Source organism: Coturnix japonica, chromosome 22, assembly GCF_054131305.1.
Source record: "Coturnix japonica strain WE chromosome 22, WE-NBRP24, whole genome shotgun sequence".
NCBI lineage: Eukaryota > Metazoa > Chordata > Aves > Galliformes > Phasianidae > Coturnix > Coturnix japonica.
Genome location: NC_140684.1, coordinates 5,763,564 through 5,776,728, shown reverse-complemented (window position 1 = coordinate 5,776,728; position 13,165 = coordinate 5,763,564). Strand labels below are relative to the sequence as shown.

General features: G+C 61.7%; 1 protein-coding gene across 2 annotated transcripts; it reads right to left on the bottom strand.

The window, feature by feature from the left end:
• Window positions 1-255: 255 nt before the first annotated feature.
• SEZ6 (seizure related 6 homolog) lies at window positions 256-13,051 on the bottom strand. 2 transcript variants are annotated; one of them, XM_015881050.3, is made up of 17 exons: window positions 12,859-13,051; window positions 6,148-6,696; window positions 5,945-6,078; window positions 5,171-5,363; window positions 4,694-4,879; window positions 4,460-4,628; window positions 3,892-4,058; window positions 3,616-3,810; window positions 3,224-3,362; window positions 2,949-3,145; window positions 2,687-2,881; window positions 2,414-2,605; window positions 2,138-2,335; window positions 2,011-2,049; window positions 1,788-1,908; window positions 1,609-1,711; window positions 256-1,114 (listed from the first exon to the last, which is right to left on the bottom strand). In XM_015881050.3, the coding sequence occupies exons 1-17, from the start codon at window positions 12,926-12,928 to the stop codon at window positions 1,082-1,084; spliced, it is 2,880 nt and encodes a 959-aa protein (XP_015736536.2). In that variant the 5' UTR covers window positions 12,929-13,051; the 3' UTR covers window positions 256-1,081. The 2 variants fall into 2 exon arrangements, with proteins under 2 accessions (XP_015736536.2, XP_015736537.2); XM_015881051.3 differs by having other exon boundaries at window positions 256-1,098.
• Between the last annotated feature and the right edge of the window lie 114 nt (window positions 13,052-13,165).

Genomic DNA, 13,165 nt, shown 5'->3' with positions numbered 1-13,165 from the left:
CGCATCGGGCGCGTGGAGACCGTCACGTTCCGGGGTGGGGTGAGACAGAGAGAGAGCGGCGTGATGACGTCATGACGCACAGCGGGGCGTTTGGCGCGCCGGCGCGCTCCCTCCAGCTCCGCGCGCCGTCGCCTCTTAAAGCTACAGTGCACCCGGAAAGAGGGGAGGGGGGGGTGCACGTCGGTGGATGCAGGGGGTCCCCTCTGCCCCAAATCCCCGCGTACCCCGATGTCCCCTCATCAACAACATGCCACGTTTTCTTCTAAAACACCATTTTTGTTTTATTATTAATGAAACAACCAAAAGATGGGCGCAGGGGGAGGGGCTGCTCTCCAAAACAGGGTTACGCGCGGCTGGGGAATGGGACCCTATGTTACATCGGCCGGGGACAGAACCCCCAGCCCCAGCCGTGACCTGGTCCGGGGGGGGGGAGGACGACAAAGCCATGCTCAGTGCCCCCCCCCGCCCACCCCGTCACCGTGGGGCTGGGGGTCCGGATCCGGCCCTCGTGGGATGCCGGGACGTGCAGGGATGGGGGGCACCCCCCCCGGGGAGGAGGAAGCGAGCAGGTGCTGCGGGGGCAGCGGAGGGACGCAGCATGCTTGGGGTAACGGGAATGGCTCTGGGAGACATCGGGGTGCTGGGGGTGGGCGGAGGGTGAGGGCACCCCGAGGTTTCCTTAACCCCCCCAGGGCGCCCCATTGCCCCCCATCCCGCGACCTGGCCCCTTTTCCCCCCAGCACCTTCAGGCTGCAGCCCCGGGGGCTCCTCACTGCGCCTGCCCCATCTAGGGGTCACTCCTCCATCGCTGGGGCCGGGGAGGGGACTGCTGCTCCTGGGAGGGGGGTCAGGATGTGGCCCAGGGAGTCCTGCTGGCTCAGCGTCCCGTGCCCAACCAGAGCAGGGATCGGGGGGCAGTGGGGCTGGGGGAGACCCCACGGGGGTCCAGGCGGGTTGGGGTGTGTGTGGGGTGGCTCCCGCTTGAATGTCCTTGCGAGAGATGTCCCCGGCACCATGGCGAGGGCCGGTGGGCGTGGGCATCCTGGGAGGGGTCTGCTGCACCCTCGCCTAGATGGACACCTCATATTCCCTCGTTTCCTGCAAAGAAAACAGACTGCGAGGGGTTGGACACCCACTGGTGCTGTGCGATGCCCCCCCCCCACCATCCTTAGGGACCTGGGGGGCACATCCCATGGACAGCCACCGGGTTGAACATCCCATCCCATAGGTGGCCCCAAGGTGGATGCCCCATCCCATGCATGGTCATCAGATAGAGGTCCCATCCATGTGTGTGCAGCCACTGGGAGTCACATTCCATCTTTACATGGTCCGTGTGATCTATGTCCTATCCCCCAAATGGCCTCAGAGATGCACATCCCATACATACTCCCTGTATGTCCTGTCCCGTATATGCATAGGCTCTTGGATGCATGTCCCACCCACTGTACAGCCCTTGGCACACGTAGCCCATTGGATGGGGCTTGGTGTGCACATCCCACCCCTATATATGATCCCCATGGTGCACATCCCATCCTTTCCACGGTCCTGGGGTGCACATCACATCCTACCCCTGGTCCCCATGGTAGGGCATGGGGGGCCAGTGCTTACTCCTGTCTCATAGGTGGGGTTGTCAAAAGCCGACTCCACGGTGATGTGATCATAGGGGTGGGATCCAGAGAGGGGCAGCTGTAGGGCTGGCTTCCCCTGCAGCCTGTGGGAGGAGACGGAGATGGAGTTGGGTGGGTGGCAGCGGGGCTGGGGGTCCAAGGGGAGCAGCAGGCACTCACTTGGAGAAGTAGAGGTAAACGCCTCCGATGAGCAGAGCAACCACCAGCACAGGCAGGAAGATGGCGATGGCCACGTTAGTGCCCTCCAGTGCTGTACCCGAGGGCACAGCTTTGGCCACGGCTGCCAGGGAGAGTGGGAACTCAACGTGGGCACCCAGTGCTGGCTTCACCCTGGGTGTCTATTGCACCCCAAGCACCCAAGGGTGCCCTGAATCCTCCTTACCATCCAGATTGCGATTGCTGTAAAACTCATCGTAGGAAGCTAGAATGGGGAGAAGCAACCCAACATCAGTCGGAAGCAAGGGGAGGGGGGTAAATGGAGTCGCACAGGGGCAGAGGGCTTTTCTCACCCGCCTTGCAGATGGGAGGTGAGCCGCTCCAGCGGGAGGGGTGTCCGGGCAGGCAGCGCAGGCTGCCCTCCCCCAGCAGCGCCCTCCCAGCGGTGCAGGAGAAGCGCAGCGTGCTGCCCGCAGGGTACAGCCGCCGCTCGGGGCTCTGCCGCCCACCCGCGGGCACGCCGGGGTTGTGGCACGGCTCGTACGCCTCCGCTGTGGGCAACGGCATCGTGTCAGCACCCGGTGCGTGCATCCAGCCGTGGGGCTGCGAGCTTGGGATGCCCGACTCACGGATGCATTTGGGCAGCCGGTCGCTCCATTTGGGTCCCCCCGACGCGCGGTCGTGGCAGGTGAGGAGCCCGGCGCCCGCCAGCACGTAGCCCTTATCGCAGACGAAGCGCACGGTGGAGCCCACAGGGAATTTGGGGCTGGAGACCACCCTGCGGCTGTGCTCGGCATCCCCGGGGTCCCGGCAGGTGGTGACTGTGGGTTGCAGGGACAAGGAGGTGACAGTGACAATGGGATGGGGTGGCAGGAGGGGAGATGGGATGTCACCCCGCTCACCCCGCTCGCAGGACGGCAGGTCGCCACTCCACGTCAGGTCCCAGTGGCACATGAGCAGGTCGGCACCAGCCAGCTCGAAGCCGGGGTAGCAGTGGAAGGTGACGACGGTGCCGTGCAGCAGCTCGAGCTGTGAGGCTGTCTTCCAGCCATTGGCGATGTCAGGCAGCTCAGGGCACGTGTCATTGCGGGGCACCTCTGTGGGGACAGCAGGGGGTGAGTGGGCTATGGGAATGAAGGCACCCATCCCCACCGTGGGGCTCACCGGAGAAGTGGATGACGAAGCCCTGCCGATAGGCAAAGACACCGGCACCGGGGTCAGATTGGAACTGGATGGTGACGTCGGCACTGGAGGCAAAGAGCTTGAAGCGGCCGCGGGCACCCGTGTACTGGCCCAGGATGCGTGCTGTCAGGTCATCCCCGTCATAGAAGGTGAGGACGTCCCCTGCACCCAGCCGCAGCCTGCAGCAACAAGGGGGGGGAATAAAAGGGTGTCCACCCCCCACCAGTGTCCCACGACCCACAGACCCCTGCACTCACACACGGATGTCCAGCATGACGCGCTTGTCCTCCTCCACGTGCAGCCCCCAGATGCAGTCCTGGCCTTTGCCGTACGCCTCCGGCCAGTTGGGTGACAGCACCACCCCAGCCGTGTCCATCAGCTCCCCACTGCACACCGCTGCGGGCGCACGCCATAGCACCCAGCATGGCACCCACCATGGCAAGCACCCACCGCGGCACCCCGGATCCAGCGTCCCCCACAACCCCCCATTTGGGACCCCAGATCTAGCACCCACCATTGCCTCTGGATCCCACGGTGTCCTACCCACCAGCATGCAACGTGTCATGCTGGCTCCACCACCCATGGTGGCCCAACCCCAGCTCCGGTCCCTCAGCTCCACCACCCACATCCCCCCACCTCCAGTGCCCACCGCGGCATGCCGGCTCCGTCTCGTTCCACTGTGGGTCACTGGGGTCAACGCACTCGATGATGGTGGAGCCTTGCTCCAGCGTGTAGCCAGGGTGACAGCTGAACTCCACCGTGGTGCCCACAGGGTACCGTGGGTCGCTGGTGGTGAAGTTCCCGTACTTGACGAAGGGCTCGTAGCAGTGCCCCTGCTCGAAGGCTGTGGGCACAAGTGCTGAGGTCTATGGGGGCCAGGGGTACATGGCAATGCTCAAGTGTCCCCCAGTGCCCATCCCCATACCCTCATAGCGCAGTGCCATGCCCGCAGCGGCCCCGCTGCTGTCGGTGGTGAGCTCCACAAAGAAGTGTCGTCCAGTGCTGAGCAGCCCTTCGATGGGCAGGTACTCCACCTCATAGGAGTCGTACACCGGAGGTGCCTCCACATTGTTCCCATTGCGGATGATGAGCCTGCCCAGGTGCAGCAGGCTCAGGGTTCTGCCATGGCCAACAGCAGCTAACCTTGTGCATGGCCAATGACAGCCATCCCAAGGCATGGCCATGGTGCCCATCCTCATGTATAGCAAGCAACGCTTTCAGACATCACTAGCTGTGCCCACCATCGGGCCTGGTCAGTGGCATCCATCATTTAGCACTGCCAACTGCACACAGTCCCATCCAAAGCCAACAGCACCCACCCTTGGGCATGGCCAATGGTCCCCCTCCCCAGGCACAGACAGGAGTACCCGCTCTTGAGTGTGGCCCACAGCACCCACTCTCGAACATGGCCAACACTTTCCATCCCCATACAGGGCACAGAGCTGCCCCAGGGTGCCCCCGCTCCCCCATCCCTGTGCTGTGTGGACCCAAACCTGTCATCATCCTCTGCCAGTGAGACCTTCTCGAAGTGGAGGTGCAGGCGGTGACCAGCAGGAGCCTCCAGCAGCCAGTGGCAGGTCAGGTTGTTGCTGTAGTTCCCAGGGAAGCCCGGGGAGACGACACGTCCCACTGTGGCATTACGGATGGTCCCACCGCACGCCGCTGCGGGACAGGGATTGTCAGCGGGTGCCCAAGTGACACCATCCACGTCCCCACACTGAGCTCACCCATGCACTGGGGCTCGCGGGCGCTCCAGAAGGGCCGGGTTGCATTGCGGCAGGTGATGAGGTGGGCACCCTGCAGCTGGTAGCCTGCAGCACAGCGGAACCGGGCGTCCCCACCGGGGTGCAGGCTGCTGACCGAGACATCACCAAAGGCAGGCCGTGCTGGGAAGGGGCAGCTCAGCAGGTAGGCTGGGGATGGGTGGCAAAGTCATGGAGCCAGACAGACCTATCTGTAATACCCCATTGTGGGGGTAATCCCAGCCCCCTGCATGTTGTTGATGTTGGGGATGCTCAGTGAGACAATTACTGCTCGCACTAATCCACCAAGCATCATCAATACAAGTTAAGTGGTTGATGCCCACTTGGAATCGCTGTGCTGCAAAATGGTGTCATGCAGGAAGGGGAACGAGGGCACCCCATGGGGACAGAGGGACCCCAAAGGGACAGGACCACCCAGCTGGTGGCAGCAGCGCCCCATACCTTGGTACTGGAAGCGGTAGGAGCCAGGGCTGGTGGGTCGGGGGCTCTGGAAGCGCAGGGTGAGCATGTTGGAGGGGCTGCGGATGACCTGACCCCGCAGCAGGAAGGACTCATTGGCCAACACTGCCGGCTCCAGGCCCCCTGCGCTCTCCACCGTCAGCGTCTCCCCATCTGCCAGGCTGATGTTCTGCACCTTTGGGGACGATGAGGTGTCACCACGCTGCAGGATTTCCCGCAGTCGATAGCGCTCTGGAGCTTGTCAGAGCGGGGCAGCGCCTTTCAAACACTCTTAGCATGGCCATAAATCTCCCCATGGCACTGAGAGCAGCACAGCCCCGCGGCACGGCTGGGCCCACAGCAGCCAGGAGCGTGCTCCAGCTCTCCGGAGCAATTTGCTGTTAATGATGTTAATTAAGCAGTGCTGTGCAGTGATGAACGGCGGCACCAGTGAGTGCTGCTCTGCGAGCTGGGGCTGAGCACGGAGCAAGCAGCAGCCTTGTGTTGATGCATTCTGCTTGCTGTCAGCTATTGGTGATGCTGGATTGGGCAAATGCTGTCATTAATTAAATCCTATATTGCTGCTTCATCAGAAGGTGCCAATCACAGCAGCCAGAGTCCAATGGGCGTTGCACCCAACTCATGCATCCATGTCTCTGCTCCGTAACCCAAGGGTGAGAGATGCCCTGAGCTGACCCATGTTGGCTCATGGCACAAGGAGAGGGACAGAACCCAAAGCCGTGCATGTGGGACTCATTCCCCGCCCCAACATCTCACCTTGATCTCCACACCATAGCCAGGGTAGACAGAGATGGTGTAGGTGCAGTCCATGCTGCTGTCATATGGGGCACTGGCTGGCTCTGGGGACACCAGCCAGCCCTCGGGACCCGCCAGCGTCCGGTTGCATGGTGCTGGTGACAAGGAGACCCCTGTGTTAGCCCCACATCTCCCCAAGCCCCCATCTCCCTCCCCGTGCTCACCTGGTCCCTGCAGCGTGGTGACGGTGGTGGTAGTGATGGTGGAGGTAGTGGTGGTCCCCTCCTCATCCTTGTAGACCCCAGTGGCCCCCAAGGTGGGCACCTGGCTGGGGGCTGCTGGGCTCGATCCTGACCCCCCAGTAGGGGGCTGTGAGGGGTCAGTGCCTGGCGCGACCCCCCAGGGCTCCCCCCACGGCCCCGAGCGCCCAGCTGGTGTGGTCAGTGGGGCAGTGGGGAAAGCAACCCTGGGCAAAGCGGGCGCACGTGGTGGGATCTGGGGCGCTGGGGGTCCAGGGTCTGGCCTCAGGGTGTCGTCAGGCAGCACAGGACCAGGCAGGCCGGGAGGGAAGGGCGCCTGAGCCAGGTAGTCCTTCTTCAGGAAGGCTTCGTGCAGGAGGTCCTCCAGCAGCGGGTGGTGGTTGAGCAGCTTCAGGGTGGGGGCTGTGCTGACGAATCGTGCCTCGGCCTCGCGCTCAGCTGGCGTGGGGAGAGCTGTGGGGTCCCCTTCGGCCTCAGCACTCTCACCAGTCTTCCTCTCCAGCCCATTGAAGCCTGGGAAGGGAGAGAGTTGGGTGTGATGAGGAGCAGTGCTGCACCCTCACGCACCAGTGCTGCACTGTAGGGTGATGCTTCGTTGTTATCCGATGTTGCATCATGGACTGATGCTCCATCATGAATTATTTCATCATGGATCAATGCTGGACCTCGGGTTGATGCTGCGTTGGGCACTGGTGCTGGTCTGGGGATGCTGGTGCTGTGTCACAGATCTCTGTTACAGCATGGGCAGTGCTTCATCGTGGGTTGATGCAACACCACAAACCCATGCAACACCATGGATCCATCGTGGAGCAGTTCTTCATGGCCCAATGCTGCACCAAGGACCTGTGCTGCACCACTGGATGATGCTTCACCATGGACCAATTCTTCCTCACAGATTGAAGCTGCTCCATGCACTGCACTGGGGCGCAGCACTTCACCAAGGGGCCAATGTGCTGCTCCAGGCACCATCACACCCCTGCAGCTCCATGCTCACATAGGGCTGGTGCTGCATCACCCAGGGCAGTGGTGCTGCTGAGTCCCACTGGCCATAGTGCCAGGAGAGGAGCTGTGCCATGCCATGCCATGGAGAGGAGAGCTGTCAATAAAGCTGATTGCTTTATCAAGGACATTCCTGGGTAAACAGGGACAGAGCATGGATGGAAACAGGAGCATCGACCACACACAGCGGGGCTCCACTGCACCTCAGAGCAGCCCCTCACCAGAGAAACCCGGGCAATTAAGCATGGCTAATTAACTCACATCTGCACCGCGGCTCACGTCCAGGTGTGCCCACCCCTCCCATCGCACACGGTATCCTTACACCCTGCCCAACATCTCGCCATGCGGTGCCGTACACCGGCACTGATGACACGATACTGCCAATTACCGGGTAATTACATCGAGCCGTAGCAGGGCAGGGCCCCGTGAAGATTAATTACTCTGTGACTGCCACTTTTAAGGGACTATTAAGAGACATTATCCCCGGAGAGTGGCGCGTGGGGAGCCACCAGGTGCTGCTGTCACCCCATCCCCTGTGCCACCATTGCCCACACACCCACTCCAAAAGGGTAACCTGCCCCCCGGCACCACCAGAATTAATTTCTAATCGGATCCGTTTATTAGAACATAAAAGTTAATGAGTTTATACTGAAGGACGCCAAGATCTCTTTCAGGCTTTAACGGCAGATTAGTGCTCCAGGCCTCGTCCTGCACTGCATGACAGACACCGCAGTCACCCCATGCAGTGAGTGGGGATGGCAGGGTCCATCAGACCCCCATGGCACCAATGGGGTGCTCCAGGTACTCAGGGTAGCACGGGATGCTCTGGGTACTCTGAGAGTCTCAGGGCTCGGGGTGTTGGATACCCCTGGAGCACTCATGGTTCTTGGGCCAAGCCAGCTTGTACCCAGTTGTTCCCCTCAAGATTACAGCCCCCACCTCCACAGATGTCTCTAAGCTGCTTATCTCCACCATGGCTGTGTCCCTCCTGGGTCCCTGTGGTAGCCAAGAGGCTGGTGACAGGGCACCCAGCTACCCAGGGGGCTGGCACTCATGGAAGGGGGAAACAGGGCTGCTATACCCCATGCTGCACCTACCAGGGCCTGTTGACATGCAGGGCACGTGGCCGGGCCGGGCCGGGGTCCTAATCCGTCACATCAGCTTTGCCGAGCGGGAGTCTATTAACGGCAGCCACGAGCCGGAGAGATGCTGGAGACTAATCCGTCTGCAGCCCCCCCAGCAGAAATCAATGGCGGCTGGTGTCGCAAATAAATAAATAAGCAGCCACGCAGCCGCCTGGGGAGCACAGATCGATGCTGGCGGCGAATAAAGCAATAACACAGCACCCAGCAAAGCAGCTGCGACGGGCCGAGCCGCTCCGCTACCCTGGAGTTGTCTTGTTCTGTGACTCAGTTTCCCCATTCTGAAGATGGTGCTGAGCTGGGGTTGGTGTGGCCAGCCTGGACTAAGGGCAAGGGGCCATGGGAGGCTTGCTTTTCAATTTAAAATCCAATCTGGCTTTGCCCCCATGGCAGGGCTGGCTGCTGCGATGAATGAGCTGTCAGGCAGCCGGCGCCACGCTCAGCGCCCTGCGGCCCCCAGCCACGATCCCATAGTCCCCCATCATCATCGCATGGTCTCCAGCCATTCTGATGGGCACGTGTATTGCCACCGAGCTGGGCACAGAGATGTGCTGAGCTGCTGGCAGCTCCCATCTCCATCACCTGCCTCAGTGCCCCCGGGGATGTGGACACAGCCTGGGGACAGGGGCACTGGTGGTGAGATGATTCATAGGGGCACTGATAGGCATGGAATGGGGCACAAGGGTGAGTGCAGGCAGAACGCGGGTGGGTGGGCACAGGGAACATCACCCTGGTGGCCCATCGCTGTCATCCCATGTCTGGGGAGGTGACAGACGGGGACAGGGGGGGACCCACGAGGTGCCGCCCCGGGGACTCCATCGCCGTGCGCATCCAGCAGCTCGCAGCGTTAATATTCATGGCGGTGCTCGAGGGAAAGCGTTTGACCTTGTATGTTTTGCCATTCTCCTTGAATGGAACAGTCATTTACCCGCTGACACATGTCACATGTCGCCGCAATCGGTTCCCCGGAGCACCACGGCCGGCTGACATCCCAACACACCGCCGGGATGCGCCGGGTGAGGAGCCCGGGGGCAGCGCGGCACGGCACGGCCCCCTCCTCACTTAGTGACCCCAAACCGGGGCCACCAACGTGTGGGGGCCGTGGGGAGCCGTGCACCTCACATCTCGGTGCCCCCCTGTGCCGCTCGCACTCCCCACACCCCTGCCCTGTGTAATCCCTCTTCCCTGCTCTCCCTGCGGAGCTAATGCATTTGTACAGCAATTTCCATGAGCAGCGGCGATGATAAATTGCATGTCTGCTGCTATTTCGGACCTGATCGCTGTCGCCGTGCGCGCTGCCGGAGCCAGCCAGCCTTGCAGTGGTGCTCCCCCCTCCCCCCCCAACCCTTTGCCCCAAATGGCCCCACAGACACGTGCAGAGATCCCTGCTGCAGCCCCCAGAGGGGCCACCGCCATCCTATTGGGTGCTCAGGGCTGCAAGAAATAGCATTGGGTTTGTATGGGCAGTGGTTTGTTCAGGGAGCAGTCCCCCCCCCCCCGGCTCCCCTTCTGCTGCCAGCAACAAGAATTGCAATCTGGTTGAGCAGAGCGTGAGCGCTGCTGGCTGAGCTCTGCATTCAGCTGCTTAGCCCAGACAGCCCCCCCATAGCCCAACCTACAGCCCAGCCCAACCCCAGTCCTACATACACCGAGCTACTCAGGCACCAAACCCACCCTGAGGTCTCCCATACAACCCCACCCCCAAAAACACCCTTTCCCCCCAAAAAAAGACACCCTACATGCCACCCTAGAGCCCCATCACCACTCCATTTGTGTAGGGCCTACACTAACAGGATCCACCTGGGGCTGATGCTACGGCCTCCCCCATGGGATCCCAGTAGGGGCAGCCATTGCCCACCCTACAGACACAGCTCCCACCTGCCACGAGCAGATCTGGCATTTTGAGCACCTCTCTCCATTTTCACAGGGTCACAGCGGCGCTCTCGCGGCTGATTAATATTTGATCCCTTCAGCACAGCTCGTTACTGCATTTAAATTATATCTGTAATAACCCCCACCGGCACGGAGAGAGCGTGGGCTGCCTTCTGCAGGCTGCAGGCTGGACGTGTCCCCAACGCCAGCCAATGGGACCTCGTAGCACATCCCACTGGGGGCCATGGCAGCAGGGAGTGGGGCCACCCCATGTCCCTGGGGATGCTCTGGGATGGTGACACGGAACGGTGTCACTGCCCCATCTCCCACAGCAGCCAGAGGAAGGGAGGCTGCTGCCTGTTACTGGAGAGAATCCATTACCTCCCTGGTTATAGGCAGCTTTCAAAGGCAATCTTTCAATTGTGCGCATTTAAAGAATTGATTGGAAGCTAAATTATCCTCTCCTGCCGGATCCACTGGAGACACAACTGCATCCGCCTCCCAGGGTGTCCGTGTGCAGGGTCCCAACCCACCCTGCAGCCCCACAACTACCTGGGGGGGTCCTACAGCACCATGAGGGGGGGTCCCTCTGCTCCGTACCCAGCCCTGCTGCCCTTGCCGTGCCCTTGGTGGCACCCCGGTTCCCACAGCAGAGCCCCCAAGATGAATCCATCCCAACACCACCAGCCTGGGGCACGGCCCATGGCCACCAGCTTTCTGAGTGAGTGGGGATGGCCCCATGGGGCACCCCTGCCCTGCTTAAGAGCATTATCCAGATAATCCTGGCCTGGCGGCACAGCGCTGACGAACTCCTCTGAGGCACGCAGGGGATGGGCACGTGCTCAGTTAATTACTAAAGCAGATGCTTGCTTGTTTGCTTCTCTGACCCACTCCTTGAACACTGAACCCCAACTGCAGACCTGGTGCCCCCCAAGTGCATTGTCCCAGTGGGCACAGTGCATCCTGCTGAGTGCAGAGGGGGCAGTGGAGCTCATGGGGGCACAACCAGGTGCTGTGCCCACAGCCATGCCATCTCCCTTTGCTCCTAAGACCTCAGACTGCAAGGGGCCATACCCTGGAATTGCATTTTCTTGCTGCAGAGACACCATGGAGCTGCTCCAGTAGGCACCAAGGGGTCATGAAGGGGGGAGCAGAGCTGCATGAGAAGCCAGGGCACCACACAGGTCATGACATGGTAAGTACTGGTGGCAGCCCTGCCATTGCTCTGGAGCATCTCCTGTCCCCTGGCCTGGATGAGGAGCATAAGAGCCCCATCATCACATCGCAGTGCTCTGTCCCCAACACAACGCAACCCCAGCATCAAGTCAAGGCCACAGAGTGAGGCAGTGCTGCACTGAGGTTGGTGCTGGGCTGTGGCTGCACCTGGTGGGGATGTGGGATGGGGGCTGAGCCCCCTGCATAGCTCCCAGCCCTGGCAGCATGCATGGAGCATGAGGCAGGTGCAACCCCACAGCTCCCAGCCCCAGGAAGAGCTCAGCACCTCTCAGGGCATCCCTACCTCTAACACTCTAGGAAATACACATGCAGAGTTTAATTAACTTTATTGATATTCAGAAATTAGGGGACTGACTAGAGGTAATTGCTCATTAGAAATCATTAAACCGACACTGCAAGCAGCAGCCTCCCTCTGGGGAATCCTGCCCTGCCCAAAGCCCTACTCCCAAGACAGATCCATCCCAAAGGGATGCAGGGATCTGGGGATGCTGTTCCCCACAAGGTCTACTGCCCCACAGCGGGGTGTGCCGCAGCACTGCCCCACTTTTTGCCACGTGAGGGGGATATATGGGAGATGCTTTAAGGAAGACGGCGTTGCCATCAGTGCTGGTGGAAGAGTGAGCCGGGAATAGCAGTAGGCACAGGGCCACGGCGTCCTTCCCATCTCAGCTCGGCAGCCAGATGGGGAGTTTATGTAACTCCCCGCACGGCTGCTCCCTGCAGCTCGGCTCAGCCTGCATCCCATCACCCCGCTTCCCAGCAGGGACAGACCCCTGCGTGCTCCCCACCCATCACACCATACAACCATGGCAAATCAAAGCCCTCCAAGCTGGGTCACCACTGCTGCTTTTTGGGGGCAAGGCATCGAGTCTCCCCATAACACGCATCCCGTTGAGTCTAGACGATGCGGGTGTTGGCTGCCCTCCGTGGGTAGAGCCATCTCTTGCCCTTCCCTACATCACTCCAAAATCAGAGGGCTCAGCTCAAGCAACGCAAAACCCTACGCACCAACAGCCCCAACCCCACCGCAAGGAGAGAGTGAATCCCAACGGGGTGCAGCCTGATGGGTTTGGGGATTTAAGCATCGAGCTGTGCCCCCAATAGGAACCCCCCCAGCCCGGTAACACTGCGGGGGAGCTGTCAGCAGAGCTCACCGGGGGCGGCGTTGCACCAACGGGGCTGCAAAGCTCTGCGTGCCCCCGCAACACCGGGGAACGGGCGTGGGAGCGAGGGGGGGGGATTAATGCTGCCCGGTGCGGGGGGACAAGGGGGGGATTTAAGGATGGGGAGAACGGCGGAGGGGGGAGCTCAAGTTGGCAAAGTTTGGCGGAGAAAGGGTGGCGGGGGGAGGGCGAAAGGAGAAAGGGGGGGTCCATGGGTTGTGGTATGGAGCTGTGGGTGTAAAGGGGGGGGGGGTCTCGCTTACCGTGCGCGGGGGCGCGGAGCAGCGCGGCGAGCAGCGACAGCAGCAGAGCGGGCGGCGGCGCGGAGCCCATGGCCGGCGGCGTTCAGCACCACGGACAGCTCCGCGCTGCGGGCACGGCCGCGCCGTAACGCTCCGAGTGCGGCGCCCGCCAATCCCGGGGCCGAGCGGCGGCGGGGGAGGGGGGGAACGGGGGGGCTCCTCCCTGCCCACCCCCACCCCCTCCTCCGCTCCCACCCCTCCTCCCCGCCCGCCGTAATGCTCCGAGTACGGCGCAATTAAATCCTGCCGGCTGGAGAATGGGGGGGGG